The 26,251-nt window shown below is 36.1% G+C and overlaps 2 protein-coding genes across 2 annotated transcripts; one reads left to right on the top strand and one right to left on the bottom strand.

Annotated features, from left to right (window-relative positions):
• The first annotated feature begins 457 nt into the window (after positions 1–457).
• LOC134823851 (mas-related G-protein coupled receptor member A7-like) lies at positions 458–4,539 on the top strand. The gene is made up of 4 exons (XM_063835448.1): positions 458–752; positions 935–1,127; positions 1,310–1,583; positions 2,054–4,539. Exons 1-4 carry the CDS (start codon positions 458–460, stop codon positions 2,423–2,425), a joined length of 1,134 nt encoding a protein of 377 aa, XP_063691518.1. The 3' UTR covers positions 2,426–4,539.
• A 14,212-nt stretch (positions 4,540–18,751) lies between these two features.
• Positions 18,752–24,256, bottom strand: LOC134823853 (cilia-and flagella-associated protein 96-like). The gene is made up of 8 exons (XM_063835449.1): positions 24,141–24,256; positions 23,695–23,807; positions 23,182–23,299; positions 20,422–20,520; positions 20,215–20,294; positions 19,926–20,024; positions 19,567–19,634; positions 18,752–19,370 (listed from the first exon to the last, which is right to left on the bottom strand). Exons 1-8 carry the CDS (start codon positions 24,244–24,246, stop codon positions 19,325–19,327), a joined length of 729 nt encoding a protein of 242 aa, XP_063691519.1. The 5' UTR covers positions 24,247–24,256; the 3' UTR covers positions 18,752–19,324.
• Between the last annotated feature and the right edge of the window lie 1,995 nt (positions 24,257–26,251).

Consider the following 26,251-nt stretch of genomic DNA (forward strand, 5'->3'; position numbering starts at 1 on the left):
CTAGCTAATAGTAATAATATCAGTAAGTTTGCTTAGTAATCTAACTAGCTAATAGTAATAATATCAGTAAGTTTGATTAGTAATCTAACTAGCTAATAGTAATAATATCAGTAAGTTTGCTTAGTAATCTAACTAACTAATAGTAATAATATCAGTAAGTTTGCTTAGTAATCTAACTAACTAATAGTAATAATATCAGTAAGTTTGCTTAGTAATCTAACTAGCTAATAGTAATGATATCAGTAAGTTTGCTTAGTAATCTAACTAACTAATAATAATAATATTAGTAAGTTTGCTTAGTAGGTAATGTAATTAGCTAATAGTAATAATATCAGTTAGTTTGCTTAGTAATCTAACTAGCTAATAGTAATAATATCAGTAAGTTTGCTTAGTAATCTAACTAGCTAATAGTAGTAATATCAGTAAGTTTTCTTAATATTACTAATTTTAGTTCGGTATGCCGGGAGACTACAATAGTCACGTTGTCATGGTACCAGCTACCCTAAACACTGCTTCCTTGTGGGACGTTACCTTAGCAACTACCCTATTGCTCTGCAGCATTATCGGTGTCCCTGGCAACATTCTAGCCCTCAAATATTTCCTCTCAAAAGGAAGCAGGGATCTGGCCACCATGCTCTACATAGCTATCACCCTGGTGGATATTGTTACCTGTCTCAGTCACTTCCCTATCACAGTCTCCCTTCTCAACTCTAGAAATCCTGTGCTATTTGACAGTATTATTGTTTGTGCAGGTTAGTACCTGGTAAAGTTGCTACCTTTACAGGTTATTACAAGTATATTCAATGGGTTAGTTTTGTTAGACATAGTATCTGCAGTTAAGAAGTTATAATACCTGAAAGAGAACGCCCACCCCCCCCCCACCTAATATCCACACTCCCCCTCCCCTCCTACCTAATATCCACACTCTCCCCAGGTTGGACACTTCTGTTCAAGTTCCTGCAGAGAATCTCCATCTTCCTGGTGATGTTGTTGAGTGTGTCCCGGTCTATAGCAATAGCTATACCCTTCATGAAACTACACAGGATAGCAGCAATATCCGCTCTCATCATCTACTCTATTCTTTTGGTTGTTATTGATATAGTTCATCAGGATCTCTCCAGCTTCAGGTATTTCTACCCAGTTCTAAAAACAATATCATTCACTGGATTTATGCTTCAGCGTAAATTTTATTTTATTGTTCTCGCCGCGGCTTATTTTTGCTGTTGTTATCGTTACCCAGATTCTTTACTACTTTACTATAATACCAGTATTTAACTTAATATGTTCTCCTCACAAGTCCTTCTTACAGGTACGTCTCACTAGGCCCCTTCTGCACCGACTCCCCACTGCACGGTAAGAAAGCAAACTACAGCACCTGGGTGACCACAGTGAAGACGTTAACAACTCTGGAGCTGGGTCTCCCCAGTATTATCACCTTCTTCAGTTTCCTAGTGTGTGCGGTGAAACTGGCAAAGCACTGTCCCGACTTTATCCAGAAGAGGAGGAACAGGAGAGCCAGTGTAACTGTGGCCGTCTTTACTGGACTCTTCCTTTTTTGTAACCTACCCTTCTTCACTCTCATGGTTATTATACTTTTAGTCTTGTCAGAGATACGTTCTCAGAGAAAGTTCTCCAAAATAATCGTTTTTAAACAGAAATTGTTCCGCCGCTAAACGCACCTCGGCAAACTTATCACGTGTGGGAAGTGTTTAATAATTGCCTGATACGGACAGACTGAAGGAGGTTCGCAGGCGTCTAGTAAAATAGTTTATAGGTTTAAAGTGACAACTACAAATATATAGTGGTTGAGTTAGGCGCCAATCATGATGGAAGTGTTTAGCTGTGGTTAAGATTCCTTCCCATCCAATCACCAAGCTATCTTCTATTATATAACTGTATCATAACCATCTCAAGTTATATACCATAGTTATGATATAGCTGGTAACTGAGTAACTCAGGTTGTTTATCGAAATATAAACACTGGTACCAATCTCATGAGTTACCTGTCACAGAGTTAGTAATATCTGTTATTATATCTCATACTCTTTATCAGGTGCTGAACATACTGACGCGAGCACTAAACTACAAGTACCCAGAACCATTCTTCAAAGGAGCGTTTATGTCACAGTACTCCTGGCTCATTGCCAAGATAGTACTGACAGTGATGAACGCAGCTCTGAATCCAGTAGTTTACTACCACCGCATCACAGAGTATAGAGTGTGGCTGCTCAACCAGGGACTCAGCTCTCAGACTCCTTCCAGCAGTATGGAGAGGGAGAGGAGCGAAAATAACCGCTGTAATCCTGTGTCAGAGGGGAACCAGCTCACCAACACCACTCAGATAGAACTAGTCATGCTGCTCCCAGTACTAGATAAACTCGGTTTCACTGATAAGACTCAAACTACAGCCGAGGTGACTTTGTGAACAGTGCTGACTTGAGTTTCCATGGTGAACAGTGATGACTTGTGTTACCATGGTAACAGTGCTGATTTGTGTTACCATGGTAACAGTGCTGATTTGTGATACCATGGTAACAGTGCTGACTTGAGTTTCCATGGTAACAGTGCTGACTTGAGTTACCATGGTAATAGTGCTGATTTGTGATACCATGGTAACAGTGCTGACTTGAGTTTCCATGGTAACAGTGCTGACTTGAGTTACCATGGTAACAGTGCTGATTTGTGATACCATGGTAACAGTGCTGACTTGAGTTTCCATGGTAACAGTGCTGACTTGAGTTTCCATGGTAACAGAGCTGACTTGAGTTTCCATGGTAACAGTCCTGACTTGAGTTACCATGGTAACAGTCCTGACTTGAGTTACCATGGTAACAGTGCTGATTCATTTTGTCTCCAACCAGAGAATTGTGGAATATACCGGCACTGTTATTATGATAAAAGCACTAATACCATGCAGCACACGTCATGGTATACAAAAGACAGTGCCGAGTGAACACGTGAACACGTGATACCGAGTGAACACGTGATACCGAGTGAACACGTGATACCGAGTGAACACGAGTGAACATGTGATACCGATTGAACACGTGATACCGAGTGAACACGTGATCACTGCGTGATGTCAGATGTTTCAGAAGTTTCAGACATTCTCGTGACTCCTAAGATACAAATCAAATATTTGCTATTTCTAGAACTTGATACCTCTCATTGACGTCAAATGGAAAATATATGTTTCGTAGCAAGTTCTTGGTTTGTGGCAACTTACCAGTGAGGCTGGTGCGTAACACGTGACTTGTAGAAATCAGGAGATCTGTACAGAGTGACACAAAAGTCCAGCTTTCGGCTACGTGACTTTGAACAAAAATTATTTGATCACGTAAGAAGTAAAGAAGGTGTTTTCTGGAATCATTATTCTATTTTTACTCTTGCATCATTCTGCAAACCCCGATAAATCGTGAACAAATATCCATTCACCTTTTAGCTTCTCATATTCGAACTAATTTTGTGATGCTTATCTTGAATTTAAACCTGAAATATTTTTCCGAACATAGTGTGCCTTCCCGGGTCTGATAAAGTTTTTTAATCTTATAATTGTTCATTTAATTTGGAATTATTATGATATAGTGTGGATAAAAATTGAAATCTGATAGTAGTTGTAAAGTTATAACAACAAAAACAAGTTGATATTTTAGCTAAATCAGATAAATGAATAATGTAATGAATAAAGAGACGAGGTTTTAAATATTTTCAGAAGTTCACACTATTTGCTAAGTTTTCCATGTTTCAAAGGAATGTGATTTTTATAAAGGACTTATATCTGCGATAATTTTAACACTAACAGCTGCTGAAGATAATTCACACTTCAAATTTTTCATTCACTTAGGTATATTTTCAAAAGTGAAAGTGAAATTTTGTTTTTGGGAACATAGTGTTCACTTTAGTGTTGTAATAAGATCCACAAATAGAATTTCGTCCCGTAAATTACATTACCTTACATTACGCTGTGGAGAGCTAGGGAGTATCTCTGTTAATATACACTTTGTTGCTCGGTGTTTTGAATGAATTAGTAAAGTTCCTTTCAGAGGTTAGAGTTCATTATATGATATCATGACTTAAAGTGCTCAACATCAGTTTTACATTCTTTACCGATTCATTTCATTTTTCTGTATTTTGCGATTAAAAATTTTGTGTTAAATAATAGAATTAATATGATTAATAGTGTCCGAAAATCTTAATGCCGTTAAGGTATTACAGACAGAGATAATTGCTGTATTTGTGCAATGGTATAGTATACTGCTATTATTATTACTACTACTACTACTACTACTACTACTACTACTACTACTACTACTACTACTGCTACTACTACTACTACTACTACTACTACTACTACTACTACTACTACTACTACTACTACTACTACTACTACTACTGCTACTACTACTACTACTACTACTACTACTACTATTACTACTACTACTACCATATTCGTAGGTTATTGTGCTATATACTATAATTATAAAGCTCTCATCTAATTTAGATTGTGTTTAATTATTACATTAAATGATTATTTGTATGAATTATTTCTTTCGTTTTGTTGACACGCTAGAGTCATAAATTCTAAATCAGTTAGGAAAGTAATCGTCAGAAGGACCTGAGATAATGCCAAGTGACAGGTGAGACAAAATAATTTTAGAAATATAACAAATTCAATATAATTATATAATAAGTTTAACCAGTTTAACCAGTGGCGGATGCAGGCACCATGACAGCCACTAGTTGAGCCGTTACTGTGGTTCTCAGCCATGCGTATACATCCTCTTCTTAATATTCTTATTAAGCAGGTGTATCTCTTAATTTACACGTGCAAGGGAATTAGGTAAAATATACACCTGCTTTTCAAAATGCTTTATACAGAAGGAGTGATAAGTGTCAAGTTTAATTCCTATAAAAGTTTTTATTCACGATACCTGGTATAAAATAAGAATCGGCATGCCAATCTAATCTTGCCTCGGACCATGCTCTGTCATTTTCATTGCACCACCATCTGTTAAGTCCCTCATCTAGTCAGAATTACACAACGAAAATAATAAAAAAGGCGTAATAAAGTAATAAATACAAATGGCCTAATAAGGTGTAAATATAAAAATATAGTGTATGTATCGATTAGAATTAAAATTAGAATAATGGAACAGTTTCTCGTTGTGAGTGCTTTTCTTTATATACGTAATGCTAAGGCATGGTGTAATGTGGCATGTGCAATGTTACGCCACTGGTTTATATACTGATTATACTGATTATAAAGATGAGAAATCAATATTAAAAATATAACAATGATGTATTTTTACCAAACAAATTCAATGATGTGTTTGTTCTTTATTTGCACGTGTATATTAATTATCTGGGCCTGATGACGGTAAGGGTGGCATTTGGGCTAGTTTCTAAGGTATAATCGAGTTCTAGACGATTTCTGCAAACAATCAGGTGAGTGAATAGTTGCACCTTAATACCATATTAGATTGCTTTAGTGTGGTGACTGTATCAGTTACTGACGGATCCAGGTACAGTACCTGGTTCCATCAATACTCCACACTTCGTTCTGTAGAAACTGCGCTGTAAGTGTAGTGGAAATAGAGGACTCTTTCCGAGAACTAGTGCACACTCTAGACAGTAGTAACCATGTTAACATCACCTAGCAACGTTCCCTGGAATCAGTTACAGCAGAGTGTCATAACCTGCAGACAGACTTGTAATAGTTTGCTCAATAGTTTCAGTTACTGTGGTCGGCAAAACACAAACCCTTGTGTACATTTTGTACGGAAAAATCGATTCTAAGTGTATTGAAAAGTTGAAATGAATTTGTAAGGATATCTCTAACCCTGGTGTGGGTAGCAATCCATATATTGCTATATTTGGCACTGATCCTACTTGGCACTATTCCTACTTGGCACCTATAATGGTGGTATGTTCCTTAAAGTGCCTGATCATCGGAGCGATCACTAGCAAGTATTGCAATATTTGTTCCTGTATCGGGAACCTGATTTGGAGAGCTGCCAAGACGTGATCCTGCAATCAAGGTGTTTCAATCTGACGCCACAGCTCATTTAACCTTCTATTGTTAGAGTAAAAACATTGAGTCAGTAATACTACACCTATTATTGAGCTGGCTACTATAAATCAAAACAGACTGATCTGGGCCAGGTAATAATGTTAACTTATTTCTGAATAAATCAACCCTTCAGGTGATAATATGGGACGTTTTATTACAAGGTTTGGATTAAGTTGTGTGAATTGCGATTGGTTGGTTTATTTTGATGCAGCTTTCTGATTGGTTGGTTTATGTCACGTGTCTAGAATACAGCTCTCTGATTGGTTAAGAGTAAGGTTTAATAAGTCTACACTCTCGCCCCAGATCCACAGTTTTATAGACTAAAACAAGATAATCTAATTGAGTAGCTGTGAGCTAAATAACAACAAGAAGTTGTATTAATAACTATGACTACACATCCCTTACCACTAGGAGATTGATTACAATAATAAGTTGTAAGTTCTTAAGTTGCAGGCACTTTCTTGACAACTGTCGTTCTTACCTTGCTGGGCTTTGTTTTAAGATTATCATACGATTTTCTTAAAACAAAATATTCATCAACTTCGACATTTTACCATGCCAATTGCCAGATAACAATCCCTCTTATGCTTCATTTACTATTTAGTAAGCATAGAGCTTACAAACTGAATACAAAGTATGATTTAAGTTGTATGTAGGAAAGACAGTAAACAGCAGGCAGTAGTATAGATAATAAGTAAAGAGAGGTAGTGGAAGAGGCACAGTCGCTACCTCCACTATTTACTATCCTACCTAACAGTATGACTCAGTGACTGTTGGCCTCTACCCAGCACTAATGTGTAGAAATTACATTAACTCTACATAACGTCCCCTGTGAAGTGCCGTGTGTTGCTCTTTAATGACTCTTAACTAGTGATTCTATTTAATGTTTAATACTTAATCACGGGATCTTAGTTCTAGGAACCACGAACAACTAATGCTCTACTTAGTACTTAGTATTGTACAATAGATCAAGGAATACTAGGTTATATTAAAGACCTGGATCCTCCGTCAGTTCGTGTTATTTTATAATTTTGTAAACGCTTTATTGTAATAATATAGTGAGTGTAAACTGTAAAGTGTATAAGAGTATAAGTCAAAATATCAGAATCCCTTAAACCTCGTCTTCAGTTTATGATCTTATTTCATCCGTTTATCAGGTTAAGTTCAAAGAAGCAACTCTGCAAAATGTAATTAACAGCGTACGTCACTAGCTTCGTCACTCATTAATTGCACTGTAAGTCTCTCGATACCTAATTCCCGTTTTCCATTTCGCTTTCGTCAGTCTCCAGATTGTCAATGAGTTCTCTGTTTTTCATTTAGATAATCCTAGGTTGTTCTCTGTTTTTCATCCAGATAATCGTAGGTTGTTTCTCGACCACCACAAAGCTTCCAAATATATAAGTATTTATACACCTTGTAACTGTAAGCTGTGCCTTCTTCTCACCCAAGAAAATTATTGCATTCTAATAATTTGTGTTGAATATTTATAATTCAACATAAATTAATATTGCATTTATTTATTGGTTTTGTAAGTAGGCGTTTAAGCAGATGTTTATAACTATTTCCGGGAAATATATGCACTAAAGTCTAAAACTCGTCGACACTGAAAGCTGATAATTTACAGATATTTCCCGCAAGGGAAGGGAGGTTATTATCAGCAGAGCCTCCCCGTTACCTTGATGAGCTGCTCGCACTACATCTAAACCGATAATGCCGTGCAATGTCTGAATATTTTCTCATGAGAATTCTTGTCACGTGACTGGAAAGCGTGGGAGAGGTGCGCGCACCATGCTGCACACTTTGGCACGCTCCCAAATTTGAATATTTCCAAACTAGTCAGTCGCTATAAGTCAGTTGCTAGATTCCTTGTTGAACAGACCATTTTTGTGATTGTGACTGTCGAGTTTTATTCATGAACATCCGACCACTGAGTGAAGATCAATTGCAGCTACTGGCAGCTGATTCGGAGGGTCAAAGAATCAAAATAACTGGTCTAAAAACAGAGACAAAGCCTGGGCATTGTGCCACAATGAAGTGGCCTCCTTGGACGACATTCCTAGTGAATTCAACGACGTTCCTTTAGACAGAATCACCTTTGTTCTATTGAAGCTCATAACTGAAATAACTGACATCAAGGGGCAACCTTACGAAGCTAAAACTTTCCATGCCCTTTTACTTGCTCTCTGTCGAGTGAGTGTATTGAAATTAAATGATAGCGCGTAGCACTCAAAAGCCAAGGTATTATTAGATTATACTTCTAAATACACTATATATTTTTAAATACACGACATATACTTCTAAATACACTATATATACTTCTAAACAGCTATTAGCGATTAAGTAATGTCTAAATTAAATTCTATTTCCAGCAAACACTATGAGTTTATTGATGAGTTTACTGCAACCCTCAGGGCCTCGGTAATAATGAAATAACACCACTACGCTGACTGATATGCAGAACGGGCTTTTAAGGTTGTCGTCTGAAATCTTTGTTTAATTTGTGTTATTTGCTTTGTGAAATCTAAAGCCGTTATCTTTGACTCGCTTTCAATTAACCTCTTTAAACTTCAGCGCGACATTCACGTACAAATAATTATCAGATAATTTAATATATTATTTTATAGCGAGAGGTAACACACTACTTGACCAGCAGAGCATTATTCCACCTCACTTCTGTAACACGATAATATTGAAACCTATTTTAGGACTACTACCCTAATTCGTTAGTTCCAGACTTGAAGTATACATCTACACCAACACAACTGTAGCATTGTCTCTGCAAATAAATCTTTAGGAATCTTTAGCAACTCGGCACTTTCCAGTGGTTATCACCATCAGCCCAATAACACGGAATATTGTTTTATTTACGTAGCTAGTAAAATACTAGAATCTACGATGAAAATGTCATTAAGAGTTTGCTGGTCGGGCTCTTATCTTAATAAGATTACAATGTAAGGGAAGTCACGTGACTGCTCATTATAAAACCTCACGACTCATCACGAGACAGTCTGACTTGGCGCATCTTGACAACCAGTGACCTGTTTTTATGACAACGAAGTGCATCACAGCCAGCTTAACGGAAATGAGAGGTCGATTTACTCTAAAAATAACTGAGAGGATAATTTGATTGGAGCACGGAATAAGCATGACAAACTGAATTGATATAATGTTTCCTGAGGTCACTGACCAAACGGAAAAAGGAAACATCTAGGCCAGACAATGATTATTTAGCAGAGTCATTGCTAGTGTTAGTATACAACTGTCATTGTAGTACAACTGTTACAGATAGTGTTACAGAATAACTATTCAGTCTATTCAGTCTAACTTACTAATTGTGCTTGATGAGGTCCCCCTATCATTGATCAAATGTAATTACCCTCCATGAGCAGTTGGATCACTATTGTATCAGGATGCGATATTGCTTGTACGAATCAACTCTATAGTTTATTAATACTTTTCAAACAAAGTTACAACGAATTCTTCATGTATAGTACACGTTTCAACACCAACTCCATGATTATCAACAATACGTAATATTTTCTGAACACGTCAAGTGGGTACTGGTGAATTATAAAACTACCAGAAGGTGCTCCTTCCCGAATTAATAAATTATGTGCGCCTCCGCAAAACTTTGATGGATTTATTTGAATACGTGCAGGATTCGTTTTATTTTTGTCTTATCTTTCAAACGTGTATAGTGTATACAGGTGGTACATTTTTGTTGTTGTAAGCTATAAAGTAAGAAATAAAATTTCGAATTTATTAACACCAATGCTTTTGCTTTTTACTATCCGGGCTTTATTAATTTCGAAATAAGATAACAGTAAGTATACTTCTAGTTGTACCAATACAAGCAATCGTTAATTAAATTACCAGAAATTTGCTTGATATAAAAGGGCTTCAAGCAAAGCCGCTTTTTTAAAAACAGATTGAAAACACTTCCTCAAATTGTGAAAAATATTGCGCTGTTATCTATTTGTAAATTAAGGTTTCCCAGCGAATTTGTTAAAACACGACTGCTTATAGAAGTCTTGCTTGCGGTCTGGTACAGTTCCAGTATATAATTCAAGTCAAGTGACTGGCCAGTGCTACATGATACTGCTTTCATAATTAGTTAATACAGCTTACAATCTTACTTATAATTTTCCAATAATTCATGTGCGTGACCAGGCTCAGAATGTTTAGCACTGTTGTTAGGTGATGTTGCTAGGTGATGTTTCTAGGTGATGTTGCTAGGTGATGTTTCTAGGTGATGTTGCTAGGTGATGTTGTTAGGTGATGTTGCTAGGTGATGTTGTTAGGTGATGTTGTTAGGTGATGTTTCTGGGTGATGTTGCTAGGTGATGTTGTTAGGTGATGTTGCTAGGTGATGTTTTTGGGTGATGTTGTTAGGTGATGTTGTTAGGTGATGTTGCTAGGTGATGTTGCTAGGTGATGTTGTTAGGTGATGTTGTTAGGTGATGTTTCTGGGTGATGTTTCTGGGTGATGTTGCTAGGTGATGTTGTTAGGTGATGTTGTTAGGTGATGTTGCTAGGTGATGTTGTTAGGTGATGTTGTTAGGTGATGTTGGCTGTTACTTTAGGTTATAGATATTATATTAAGTTGCTGATATACAAAATCATACGTAGTGTTTGGAATGATTATTTTAAAACCTAACATATTAATGTTATGACTGTATGTGTCGCTTCTCCGTTGTGTAGCTAATTTATGTACGATGGTTGCCATGTGTTGCTAAGGGTTCAGTGTATTTGTTGCCATGGTGATGACACACTGCAGTCAGCTACAAATGTAAAATATGTGTTGTGACGCACGCCACAACCCCCTTCTTTTACTCTGTTGTTTCCAGCGCAGCAATGTACTTGCAGTCATAGAAACAGTCATAGTTACACTCACAACGTAGTCATAGTTTATTATTAGTGATAGTGTAGTCAGAGTAGCAGTGAATCAATAGCAATAGTGTAGTCATAAAAATAGTGTAGCCAAAATGACGTCATTTATTTAAGTTATTATTGAAGTAAATCTGAACAACATTCGAAGTAAAACATGTGATCTCTCTTGTATTGTAAGTAAAACACTTCTCCTGTACTGAATGCATAACACATTTCATTACTGATGTAATGTTGCACTACTTTATGTTGCACTACTTTATGTTGCACTACATGTCAAACAACTCCGACGTGATCTGTACTCTTGACTGCATTTATTAATGTATAAGCTACGAGACCGCTTGTATCACTCGTTTTACTGATATTTGCTTTGTTGTGATTAAGGTTATAGCTTACTGCTTAAATATTTTCGGGCACTCGGTCGCTACACCTCTCGAAACTTTAACCATTCTTCAAGAAGGTTTATTTCATTGGTTAGCTATATTAGAACACGTTAGAGAAGAGTGAGAAAAAGAGTTAGAAATAAAGCAAGTTTTTAGGGTGAAGTTTGAAATCGACCGGAATTATAAACTAAACAATTGTTCAGCTGAAGACGATTTACACATGTATTTTGAAAGCTCCTGCTAAAACAAACTTATCGTATCACTTATATGTTTTAAAAAATCCCCCTCCAAATTGTTAATGAAATCACTTGGAGTGAAGTATTGCAAAATTCAAAACCATCCACGATTTCAACTTATTAATTGTCCAAATTTAATGCTTTTGAACGTCCATGTTTAGACATTATGTCCGTAACTGATAAGTTCTTCATCGTCTAAATAAACATTTTTATTTTAACCCTAGCGAGTGTGTCTGTCTGGGTTTTAAAATACCAGTCTTTAGTAACAATGCCAGAAATTATTCATAGGATTGAGGAACATAATTAATTTCAGTTCTTATTAAATTAGAACTTGACGAATGACACCGCTCCTAAAATAGCGATGTTTAAAGATGTATGAAAATAGCAAAATGACCGCATCAAAACAAATCACGCCTTTCTGAAGAGAGTGCCTAAAACTAAACAGTCCATTCCCACATCAATAAAGAGTTTTATCTGAAGTTGCTTAGTTTAACTGTTCCCACACCAATAAGGCAACTGTTGTTCTCTAGCGAGCTGTTATCAGGTAGTGCTTTAGTTTCACTTAGAGGAAGTAATTTGAGGAGTAGAACTGGTACTTGCTATTTTAGATCACGCGATGTCACACACTGTTACACATTATTTTAACAGTTTCCGTGTGTGACGGTTAATAGCCGGATATGAGCATTGTCCCACTGTGTTAATCTAGTGACCTTGTGAGAGCACGCTAGTTAGCGGATCACTCGTTACTGTGATCTAAAGTTAGAATTCCCCTGGATCATATGACAAACTAGAAGGTTCACAGTCATTCGGAGGTCACTAGGTCACTTGGAGGCGTACCTACAGTGACGCTAGGAGCCTACTTCAGTGTTACCATCTTAACTAGGTAGTATTCAGTATTGAGTATAATTCATTTCTCTGCGAACTCTATTTCTGAGGGTGACGTTACTTGTAGGCAGCTTCTTTTATTGCTTCCCATACACTAAAGTGAAAGTGAAGCAGTATAATATGTTTATTTTGCTATAATATAGTCACAACAGTATTTTTAATACCATCATTATAGTAGTAGTGTAATATTGGGACCCAAGCTACACTTACATGTCTTCAATCTTTCATGAATATGTTGCTGCAATGTAACCATGGCATGTAGTCATGGTAACAACTTGCAATCCTAGCATGTTTTATTGACAGTCGTATGCTGCTTTAGTGGTAAAAGGCACTTCACACTTCGTTTTATGTTGATTGACAGCAAGTTTTCTTAAATCATTTACAATTCAAGAACAGTTTCATCTCCTCTCCTGTTGTGCACTTGTTGTTTCGCTACCTCGTTTCATCATAGCAGATGGTAAAAAGTATATCGTTACGTTATAAACTACAGTAGTTAATTTAACTACTTCTCTTAGTACAGTACCATCTGATAGCTTGATAGTGGATTGTAACTTTATAAATAGTACCACGTACTGGCAGATTGAAAGCAGCGTATCACTACCACCAGTACTCAGTAGATTGTATCGTAATGTTATAAGGTGCCGATGTCGCGATGTTGAACAATGACTATATGGCGGGACTAGAAAGACACGCAAGAGAGAAATACTCGAATAAAGATGGGAAGCCCATGCCACCCCCACTGTCACAGACCAGGTAGTTACAACTTCCTCGCGTGCTAATCGTGCAAATGCGCGTTATCACGTGCAATTGCGCGTTACCACGCGTATTTGCATTTACAGGGGTCTTTATGTGACCGACTTTTTGCAGTGATAAACGAGCAGAGCGGAAAGAGGCTCAGAGAAAGATGGAAGAATATTCTCGGAGTTTGCGGGACAGTGATAATCAGGGTAACAGAACTAACATTTCCCGGCCTGGAACTTCTGGGTGAGGCCCAAAATTATCATTAAGTCATGGTAACGGCAACCATGGGGCCGATAATTACAGTCAAAATCATTACTGTATGTGAATAATTCGATAATTCTCTTCCTGGGCTTAAGAGCATTTAAAACATTTTGGCGATTGGCCAAACGACCATTTTCCATTTCTACTCAGATATTTTATGAGAATAAACACCAAGATGTTTTTAAAATTCAACTTCTCCTGTTATAATCCATTTACTTGTTGAAGTAAACTATTTCTTAGATTATTTGTGTACGTAACATTTAACAATTGCATTTTGACTTCATGTTTAAGAATTTTTGCCCGAACATATATTCTTCATCTCTAAATAAAGTATTTTAATTTAAACCTACGAGTTCCTGTTTCAGATACCAGCTTTAGTAACAATGGCAGTTCATACACTAAATTAAAGGGAACTAATTACAGATAAAAGAACGGAAGACACCAGCGAAATAGGGTTTTAAAGATGTAGGAAAGCAAAATGCGACGCAAAAATGGTTGTGGAGGAGAGTGGCTAATACAGTCCATTTCCACATCAAAAAAGTTCTATTCTAAAGTTGCAGTTAACTGTTCCACTGCGATAGGCAACTTTTTATAACAGTCTTTTATAATAGTTTTAGTTGTCACTTGTTAGTTTTGAGAGTAGCACTCGTACTTGAAATATTTAGATCTCGGTGTACCACATGTTGACACATGATTTTACTATCCGGTGTGTAGGTTACATAGTCGATAACTATGTCACTGTTCTATCTTATACGGGGCTTGGAGAAGGACTAGTTCATCTCAACATGTGATTAAAGTTAATTCCCTCAGCAAGATACTAGAAGGTTCACTCATCAGTCCTAGTATTCGGGCGTATAGGGCTAGTGCTATAGTTTCTGTCTGGAGATTCGATTGAGGTATAATTCATTCTCTGAATTATTTGAGGGTGAGTTATTGATGGCACTTCTTTAAATTGTTATAACAAAGGTGAAAGTGAAGATATAAAGAGAAAGTAACCAACAGTATTTTATCCATCATTATAGTGGGAGTGAAAAGGGACCCAGCTACCTTTCGGGTCCAATTCAAATCATAAATTGGAAAAATGGTAATGTAGAATGGCGTAGTCATGGACATCATCTAGCAGTTTTGGTGACAGTCTTTATGTTTTGCTTAATGTAAAAGCATTAAAGTTTTACATTTCAAAGAATATTACAAAAAGAAAGTTTAATTTTTATTGCATTTTCAACAGTCAATAATGAAAAAAATATAATTCTTATTGTAAAAAGTAGTTAATTTATCACCTTTCTTTTACAGTAATCTGATATCTTGAAAGTGGAAATTGGGCTAAAATAGACAAATAGATAAAAAGCGTACATATCACAATCGTGATGACGTAGTTTTCCATGGTTTAACAATGACTACTGATAGAAAGAGAGCAAAATAAAATACTCGAAAAAGATGGGAAGATCATTGCTAAACATTCACAACCAGTAGTTACAATTCCCGCTCTAATCGTGCAATGCCGTTATCAAAGTTGAATTGGCGTTACCACGCGATTGATTACGGGTAGTGACCACTTTTTCAGGATAACGAAACGGAAAGTGCTCAGAGTGGAAGATATTCACAGAGTGTTCACAGTGAATAGGGTACACGAATTGTCCGGTGGACCGGTGAGGTCCAAATTAGTTGTCACGGTAGGTCAACATGTGTGCCAGAATACACAAAATCATTATGATATGCTGAACGAAGTACAGATAATTCTTCACTCGAGAAGAGATTCGTAAAATTATTGGTGATTGGCAAGTATGAGATACTATTTCAAACTGAGATAATGAGATAAACACCAGTGTGTAAAAAAATATTCCAAATTCTACCTGTTTTATTACTATTGAATAAAGCTTTCAATTGTTACTCAGCTTTAACATCAGCTAGGGATTTAAGTTGTCAGAAATATATTCAAAACATATTACAGAACTTGAAGTATTTTCCCAACTTTAAATAAGAAGCATTTGACAGTTACAGTTATCATGGGCCGCATTTAGGCTTCCTAAGGGGACACCAACGAAAGGGGAAAACGGAAGACGAGGAGTCGCGGACGGCCAATATTGGGTGGAAGTATAACCCCATTTGAGACAACACTTTATTTACAAAAAAGAAGATCAAGAACTGCGCCAATTAAAAATTTATAAAGCATGTCTTTTCTAACAAGTTTCTGTTATTTTAAATGGACTGATGAAATGTTTTCATCAGCAAGTTATCCAGGTGAAATGATTCAATATTTAATAGTGTTTTTGTATTTATACTTTAGGTACAAGAAAGTTCATCAAATGTATATTTGGTACGACGTTAAGTGATTTGTTTAGATTTAGATTTGCTAGTTTCTGTCGGGAATTGAATGGGGAAAGAATATTCTTTATTGACTTCGATAATGATGGATTAAATTAATTATAAAAGGAAAAAGGATATGAGACAAAAATAAATATAAAAATTGCGTGTTTGAGCAGAAGAGGGGAAAAAACAGAACTCACCCTTTGTGTCCAATCAAACAGACAATTAAGAATATGTGAAGCATCGAGCGACAAGCTATGGTCTTCATTTATTTAGTTACTTGTTGATGTAAAACTTTAATATGTGAATCCTTCAAAGAAATTGAACAAAAGTGGAATTTTTTCGATGTAAACATTCGAAACAGTTGGGAAAACAATATAAAAAATTTTAAAATTTATATACGTTTTTACAAAATTTCCATACGGATTAATAACAAAAGATAAACTACGTTAATTTTATTTCAGAACAAGAGATACTAATGGGTTTAATAAATAAAAAGCTGAAAGGAAAAATCACGTATTTGTTATCACATACATGATTTATTCACATGTGTATATTTACAAACTGTCGGACAAAGATGGGGTAGAGTAACAGTCACCAACTAGTGACGTATATTAGTAGTGTCCAGTAGTGAAGTTTCACTTGACACTTAGAAAATGTCTAGATAGTACAGATTTCCACCAAAGTCTAATTATGGTGAATATGTAGATGGATACTACTATGAGATAAGTATACATGATCTGTGCGCGACGATGATCCATAATTTGTACTGTGAGCTTTGCATAAAGGGGTTCTCGTTCAAGGATGTGAGCGTACGGTGTCAATAGGCATCTACAGTAGTACCTGAATTTAAGTGTTCAGGTCATTATATATATTGGGCGTTTTAGCCTGTGTGTACGCACCATAACAATACAAACCTGCTCCATTCCGGCAACTTTGAGTATGTCTACAGGTGCTTTATTTTGCAGGAGGTTTGTGGGGAAATAACAGATGCCGCCGATAAAAAAGGGTGTTTGACCAATTCTGATATTAAAGAGATTATATTTTTACAGCAATTTTACGGGAGAATTTCAAATATGTGGACTTTGACAGGAAGGGATATGTCAAAATTGCCAATTTGTTTCGAATATGTTACATTCATGAAAAAATATATAATTACTTCAAAAATGTTTACAATTAAATAAAAAATGTAGTATTTGGACTTACAGAGAAAGTTGAAGTGTTTGAGTATGCTTAAGGACAACAAACTATCATTTGGATCGGAAGTAATTGTTGGAAAAGTACTCCTTCCCGTTATTCTGTACCCATTTGTTTTCTATGCGAAACCCTACCCAAAATACTAATGAACTTTACCCGATAATGTTCCAATTTGGAGTTTTGACAATATATTTTCAATCTATATCACACATAATTATCCAACAAGTTTCAAGCCATTGCGGTTTTAAATGTATAGTTATTATAGGTAGGAAATATCACTATGGTACACAAATCTGATTGCCAATTATTTAACCCAATTCCGTACACCCAACTCTGTGACTGTACATATCGTAGTGCACACTCAACTACACCCTCATACTGTGTACTGGAGTAAATACATTAACAGATTGAAATCGAGTCACTTTATCTTGTACACAATGAAAGAGACTCTGCGGAGAAACGAGGGGCGTTCATGGTGCCACTGCCATGATAGTAACCTGTACTCCGTTTTATAGATCTATATTATAGCGTACACTTAGCTGTATATTGACCACATTTGATATAATCACATACAACTAAGAACTCAGATACCGAGTACCTATCTAGGGATTTGGCTGCAGGACTGGAATCGGTCAGATATCAATCAATCTTCCTTTTTTTCAGACCGGAACCGAGTGGCAAACAGGAGAATTAAAATCTTATTAAAATATTGGTGATTTAAGTATTCTTGAAACGAAAAATTCACTAAGTTTTTGAAAAGCATTTTCCTCCGCGTTTCATGCTATTTGACCACTTTTGGCGAAAATAATCTTTTGAATTTTCGAAGTCTCAAAAAAATGTAATATAAGTGAAAAATCTTCAAAGTTTTTCTAAAAACTACTTTTTTCCGTGTTTTGAGCTATTCCGATCATTTTGAGCCAATAACAAATTTTAAAATTTTGCTAATTAGCTAATTGATAATTATCCAATTAACTGATCGTCTGACGTAAAAATTGTCTTTACAAAAGTTTTTCCTCCTGATAACAGTTTTTCCTCCTGATAAGATGAACACCCTCGATTAATTTGCAAGCTTTTAGTTTTACGATGTTCAAAACTAAAAATATTCGACAAACAAGAAAGGTGGTAAAAAGTGGTAAAAGATTCAATATTAAAATGAAAAATGATTTGACATCGGTTTTATTTTCAAATCAATTTTAAAACGATGGCGGGTCTGAGCCACCATACTAGTCCCATACCTTATAAACCCTGCTAGTAACTTAGAAAACACACTCTTTTAAAAATATGTAAAATCCGGATTGGAGTATTATTATATGAGTCGCATTGTTGGAATTTTTTGGATAAAGTGAACATGATAGCCTGAGGTCCCCAGGTAAAGAAAACACACTCTTTTAAAAATAGTATGTAATTTGGATTTCAGTCGATAAAATTGATCCAGAATAGTGACAGTTTTGATTGAGCAATAAACAATTAGCATTATCAACTATCAAGACTTCCTAGTTCCATGACAACAGTATATTAATATAATTATAAAAACCTTTGTCATTTCCAAAAATGCTGCCTGATTACAGCAAACTTGCGCGCATTTTTTCTCGCCATGGCTTCTCCGAAAATAGCTACTCTATTAGTGAGTATTACTATATGTACCCTTATATTAACTTAATGGAATATTTGTATCGTTATAATAAATTTTACAATTTTACAATGTGTTTTTGTATTCATTACTGTGACATGAAATAATCCAATACTCAATTTTTGTTGTTTTTGAAATAAAACAATGTATCATTTTCATTAAATCAATAATAGAGTTTTCATGTGATGAAAGAACATACTGTTGATTAGTGAATTCCTTTTAATCATGACTACAGAGGCCCCGAGAAGAAAGTGAAAGGTTCGAGGAATAAAAACCTGGTATGCCTACTTGAACTAAGTTTATTTCTCTGACACCAGAAGAAACTAGTCGACTATAGTTACTAAGAATCATATAGATTGTAAAACATAAACGTCTTAATGAGTTAATATTTTCCTAAAGTATAATATTTTCCTAAAGTTAAACTTAAATAATAAAACATGCTATTTAGTTATTCTGATTGAAAATTCAAGCACTATTACCGGACCAGAAGTTATTGTTGTTGTAAGATGACAGTAGCTTTCTGGCATGGGCAGAGCTGTTTATCACGTACATCATATCGTAAGTTACAATTTGTATTACAATTTGTAACGAATCTCTTGAAAAGTTAGATCTTGTTCAGCTTTTTTGTTGAAAAGGTGTGTAAAAACAAAAATGGAGAACTGAACTTCGATACATCTCCTAATCCTATTTGCTATTCCAGCGTGAAATTGATTTCCAATTTAGGGAGTTAAAAGGCGGCTTGCACCCGAGTGAAATTCTGTCTGTTTAATTTCCTGAAAATAATGCAGTTAAATAAGCTGTACTTATTAATTATAAGTAATTATATTAATAATAAGTAATTATATTAATGATAAGTAATTATATTAATAATAAGTAATTGTATTAATAATAAGTAATTATATTCCAAAATAGCATTTGAGATGTGCAAGTGACGGGTTTTCAAGACTGAAATATTAAAAAGTATGTAACCTATTGACACTGCGTCTGAGAAGGGAGTCAGTGGGTCTCGACTTGGGCACAGTGGGTGGGTTGAAAACCTGAGGTGAATTCTTAATTGACCAATTAACCTCGACCGATTAACCTCACTCAGAGAAATTTTATTACAATAAACTTTCAGCCTTCATTTATGGCTAAAAGAACTGTGTTATTTCTTTATTTGATTGATTGATTCACTCTTGTACATGCTCACTTTGAATCAATACAACCCGTACTTTACTCTTATTATTGCTAATTATTATTAATTATTACTTATTATTACTTATTATTACTTATTATTACTTATTATTACTTATTATTACTTATTATTACTAATCTTACGTAAAACCTACCCCATATTTGGGACCGAGAGGTTTCTTCACTTTAACTGCGTACCCGTCTACAGGGTGGGTGGGGTACTTGCTGAACGTTCCCGCTTTACAGTTTCCCATCTGAACGGAAAACACTCATCATCTTCTCAGCAAGTGAGTTTAATTAATTAATTAAAACATTCATTTTAATCTAATTGTTATATATTCGTTTGTTCAACATCTTAATGATTGAGGGATGAGTTATGAGTAACTTAATAAGTATGATGAGTAACTTAATAAGCATGATGAGTAAGTTAACAACTATATTTACTAGTTTGCTTGGGGAAGTTGGTTTGAAAGCTAGTGGAGGTGGACCAGCTCTGACTTTAGGGGCTCTAGCTGCGGGCAAACCTGAAACAAGACAGATTAACTGTGAGAAATAGGTGACTGGGGCTACATACTTGAAGCATGAACCTTCCAGAGAAATAGTATTAACAACGCAATATATAATTATAATCGTGAAGGTTTTCAAACTAACTTTTGTCAGCTTTGTAAGGATTTTCTTTGAATAGAGGCTTCGGATGCATGTTCAGTTTGAAGGCTCCGCCCACCATTCTCTTTTGACTTTCCTTCCTCTCTTGCTGAAAAGACATAGTTCCAATAAAAGATAAGTTAAATGTATTGTCCATTTATCTTATCAATTGGGGAGGTTGAACAACAATTAAGCTAATGTAATCAGTAACTATAGAATATAATATTATCTTGTCGCTAAATGTTTTTTGTATCCCAATTGTAATCAACATACCTATTGGGTGAGAAAATGTTAGTCACTTATGGTTTTTTTTTTGACATGCTAGTATGTAGTTGCGTATGTATTGGGGTAACGATTTCTTCCGAACCTCCACGTTGGTTTGGTATTGGCACTAATAGTGTTGTTACTCACCTTGAAATCTAAGGTGACCTTTCCAACTCAAAGTTTAGGTAACCCCAGAAGTCCAACATACCATTAGTAGAAGGATCCAGTTTTAAAATATCTTTTTAAGATAATAAGTAATACAAGATTATTCACTAAACTGGTAAGATTACTTAGTGTAGCAGTATACCTAGTCCCCCTAAGGGTAGCAATTAAATACTAGGAAATTGCCCGCTTTCAGCTTCACGGTCCATCGATAGTCAACAATTAGTGGTGATTAGCAATTCGCTTGATCTTTGAACTACAAGGCCCACAGTGATTAAAAAAGAGTAAATCTCATTCTAGGGTCCAGTACCACAAATTTTAAGGTTCTTCAAAATTAAGATTCAGATGCTAATGCGTAAGGGGTGCCACCGCTAGGAACTTGGCTCGTGTAAGGAAGGGAAAGGGTTTTCAACTCTGACTCGGTGCTCTGATACTAATCCTGCCTCTTTACTGCGCAGTAACCTTTCTTTTATAGTGGGAACGGGTTAGTAATGCACTCTTTATTCAAAAGGTGTTGACCTATTTCAATAGTAGAATAGCCCCGTTTTGAATGACATCTTAGGTTAACTATTTAAAAATTTTTCTTAATTCTCCATTAGTATTCGGCTCTGCAGAGATGCTTTATGAACAACCTGCCCCATTAACTCGAAACCTTAGACTGTAAGATAACCTCGAACTTACTGCTTTAAGAATACTGACCTCGATTCTGAGAACGGTAAAAGCTAACCCGAATACCGGAATAAAGAATACAATGAATGCTCTAGGGTAGAGAAGGAAACCACATTTAAGCTTTACTCGATTTTTGGGTATCATGCTTTTACTGGCACTGACGTTAATGGTTCATTGCAGAGTATTCTTCTTCAATGTTAATTAGCTGAAAGTACGCTACTTAGAACAGTTATATAACCAGGTAATGTATCAGAACCCTAAGTGGCATAAACTACTAGGTTCTAACATAAATACTATATATCCTTTCAGATTCCCACGTGTTGTTTAGCCCTTAAGAGCCACAAATTTTTAACTGGCCAGCTCGTCAGCAACCATACCAACTCAACTCGCTAGCTTTGTTTACTCACTAATAACACTTGTGTTATGATCATGAAGTATTTTACGTAAAGAGAACTATTTCACCCCAAAATAAAAGAATTCCTTCCAATGTCCATATAAGAAGTAAAAAAGGTGGACACCATGAAAAGGAAAAAATAAAAGTTATTCTCTCCATAACGGTACACAGGGAAATTAAGATACTTCAAATGTAACTTCACTCACTACATATAGTTACCTAACATTGGACTAATATCTGAACACAAACAACTTTAGGCCATAAATTCAGTCAAGTAAAAAGTAACTAATTCGATACAAGACTGTACATACTGCACATAGCAGAATTCTCACAAACTTTTGAACAATGCAATCCAGATGAGACAATCTAAAATGAAAGTTTTTAAAAGCTGCTAAAATTGAGGAAAATCATCAATAAGTTGCTAGCTCGACTCCTTTAACAAATTCATGTCAACACTCAATAGGTTTTGGCCAGAAGAATAATTTGGATGCATTGTTTTATACACAAATCATAAACAAAATCATACATCTACGACTCCACAAGAAATATCACAGATAGTGAAAATATAGGGAAGGACATGCTAGCCTCGCTGTGCAAAGTTCAAAGAAATACACATTGCAGTGGTATTGTCACAAGCATTACTAGAAACAGTTGAGACGTCAGAGGTTTGTTGCGTTAGATGTTAGTTAATTCGTATGTTTTTGTATTTGTGGGAGTCGTGGTGTGTGGCTAGCAGGTGTAAACTTGGTGGGAGGGTGGGAGGGTTTGTCAGTAGTGTGGCGTCGTTTGGATGAACTGTAGTGAGGAGTGGTGGTGATGTATGGTGTATGAGATGTTAAGTGATTGGTGTAATGTTTCTATGTGGATTTGTGTAGTTAGTTTGGGTGTGTGTGTATGTGGTTACTGTTGTGATCCTTTTAGGAGGGTTGAATGTAAATGTTTGTGGGGGTGTTTGGTGCGCGTGTTTTTGTTGTGTGTGTTGGTCGTGAGTGTTTGTGTTGTTAGTTTGGTAATGTGAAATTGTTTGATCTTTAGATTGCATGTGTGGCTGTGAGTGAGTTAACAAAATGTAAACAAGGATTAAAAAGATCTCGTAAGTAAGTAAACTAGGGTTCCCAAAAAAAAAAATAAGATGCTATAAATATGTTAACAAGTTCGAACCAGTAAGTAAAATAGAACCACAAATAGTAATAACAATCGATTACTTTAACGCAAAGTAATTTGTTTAAGTGTAGCTGTTCATTAGCCGCATGTACCATATAAATATTGCCGCCAACCCCATGAAGGAAACTTGGTCTTGTCAGAGGGAAGGAAGGGTTTTGGAACGATGTTCTTCTTGGTGCTCTGTATTCTATCCTGCCTTCTTCTCTTTACTGCGTCGGTGTAAGCTTCTTTCTTATGGTAATAGTGTAGTTAGTTAATATGGTGTTAGTGAGTACATCTCTTTTATTCAAAATGCGGTGTTGACTATTTAAATAGTGGAGTAAGTCCACTTGTTTTAATTATTACATGGTGTTAACTATTTAAAAAACATTTGTCTCAACTCTCCATTAGTATTACCTTCTGTACCTGTTAATATGAACTAACCTCGAATACTAACCTCGAATACTCTAATGAACTGGTTAGAGAAGTACTAACCTCGAATAATCTGATGAACTGGTTAGAGAAGTACTAACCTCGAATACTCTAATGAACTGGTTAGAGAAATACTAACCTCAGATACTCTAATGAACTGGTTAGAGAAGTTCTAACCTCGAATACTCTTCTGAACTGGTTAGAGAAGTACTAACCTCGAATACTCTAATGAACTGGTTAGAGAAGTAACCATCAGTTAGAGCTGTTCTCTGTTTTGTGGAGGTGGTCATCATCTGCTTTCCTTTACTGGCACTGTCGTTATATGGTCCTGTGCAGAGGTATTGTAACTATTATTAATAAGTAGGATTATTAAAGCTTGTTATGCATTAGAAACTTAGAAACAGAGTGTAGTGGAATAACACAGGGTATTGCTATAATATGTTCATTATATGCAAGCCTCTTGATTTATAGTAACTCATTAAGATGTATTGCTATAGTAACTCACTAAAATGTGTTGCTATAGTAACTCATTAATATGTGTTGCTATAGTAACTCACTAAAATGTGTTGCTATAGTAACTCACTAAAATGTGTTGCTATAGTAACTCACTAAAATATGTTGCTATAGTAACTCACTAAAATATGTTGCTATAGTAACTCACTAGAGTTGGGGGCAGTGTAGGGTTCCCCGATAGTTGTGTACCCCATCTCGCTGAAGAGCCCCAACTTGTTGTAGTTAGGCTGGGACATGCCTCGTCCAGCAACCATCACCTAACTCAACACTGTACTGCTTTAGTAACTTATAAAAACTCACCTAATGCAACACTAGTGGATATATATTTATACAGTACTTTTTCGTAAAGAGAAGCTGGACTTGGGTCACCCACAACAATATAGCATGTAAATGTCTTGCCAACCTTTGGTGTGGGATGCCGGTGAAATCTATAGTAAAATGAAGGAGGTAAACCCATAGAAAAGGAGCTAAAGAAAAAAAAAGGCTTTAGGTCACTCCGGTATGATCCAGTTCCTCGTGAAAGGTAAGATACTGTCAAATGTAACTTGCACCCCTCCTCGCATCTTACCTAGTATAATTGTTAAACCTCAAAACTATCTCGGAACCAAATGATCTGAAGCACTAAACAAATCGTATATAGTGCCCAGGTAACATTTAATTCAAGTAAAAAGTAAATACATACGTCATACATAGCAATAGTACATACGTCATACATAGCAGTAGTATTCTTGCAAAATTTTGAACCAAATGCAATCTACAGAATGCAGAGCTAAATCATTCATTCAAAGTGAACGTTTAAATTTAGCTGCAAAACTTACTAATTGAAAATCAACAAGCAAGTCATGCTTTGTGCTCGACTCCTTTACCACAAAATGTCATGTCAACACTCATAGGTCTCTTGGCTTCCGATGAATGAAAATTTAAGGACTGCGATTGTTTTATACACAAATTAGACAACTGAAAAACATGCATATCCATCTGAACGACTCAGCAGCGTATAAAAATACACAAATATGAAGAAATAGTAAAGATTTGCTAGCCTCGTAGTTGCAAGAGTGTTTCATAAGCAAATACACATTGCAGTAGGTATTGGTCACAAGCATTAATCTTAGCAAATCAATGTGTGAGCGTCTATGCGTGTGTGTGTGTGGGAGTGAGTGTGAGAGGGTGTGTGAGTGTGAGAGGGTGTGTGAGTGTTTGTGATGTGTGTGTGTGTGTGTGTGTGTGTGTGTGTGTGTGTGTGTGTGTGTGTGTGTGTGTGTGTGTGTGTGTGTGTGTGTGTGTGTGTGTGTGTGTGTGTGTGTGTGTGTGTGTGTGTGTGTGTGTGTGTGTGTGTGTGTGTGTGTGTGTGTGTGTGTGTGTGTGTGTGTGTGTGTGTGTGTGTGTGTGTGTGTGTGTGTGTGTGTGTGTGTGTGTGTGTGTGTGTGTGTGTGTGTGTGTGTGTGTGTGTGTGTGTGTGTGTGTGTGTGTGTGTGTGTGTGTGTGTGTGTGTGTGTGTGTGTGTGTGTGTGTGTGTGTGTGTGTGTGTGTGTGTGTGTGTGTAAATGTGATGTGTGTGTGAGTGTGATGTGTGTGTGTGTGAGTGAGAGGATTGAAGCCCAAAAATGTAAACAGGAAAAATAGCTGCTAACATTTTTGTGAGAAGATAAACCTGAGGTCAAAATAAAAACAATATTGATGTTTTAAATATTTTAACATGTTCGACCAGTAAGTAAAATATGAACACACAACAGGTAACGTAACAATCGATTACTTTAACTTTGCAAGTATATTTTGGTTTAATGTGTCAGCTTGCATATCATAAAATAGCGAAAACGCCAGTAAGCAATAAGTACTCAAATATCAAATATTAGCCAGCACAAATGCAGCAATCATGTATGATACGTTGTGCATTACTGTAGCTAGTAGCAACACAATAATTTTTTGTAATAAGATCCAGTACTGCAGCTCACAACTTAATATCCATGGCAACGCTATGAACATTGAACAAGTAATTCGTCACATACCCTGATCAGTATTCTGAATGAAGTTCCTTCTTCGAGTAAAGCACGTTATGGAATTAGTAAGGAAGATTCAGATGGAAAATTGTCCACCAAATATATCTGCCTCTGCCTCTGCCTCTGCCTCTGCCTCTGCCTCTGCCTCTGCCTCTGCCTCTGCCTCTGCCTCTGCCTCTGCCTCTGCCTCTGCCTCTGCCTCTGCCTCTGCCTCTGCCTCTGCCTCTGCCTCTGCCTCTGCCTCTGCCTCTGCCTCTGCCTC

This window comes from Bolinopsis microptera, chromosome 12, assembly GCF_026151205.1.
Source record: "Bolinopsis microptera isolate Bmic1 chromosome 12, MBARI_Bmic_1.0, whole genome shotgun sequence".
NCBI classification, from domain to species: Eukaryota; Metazoa; Ctenophora; class Tentaculata; order Lobata; family Bolinopsidae; genus Bolinopsis; species Bolinopsis microptera.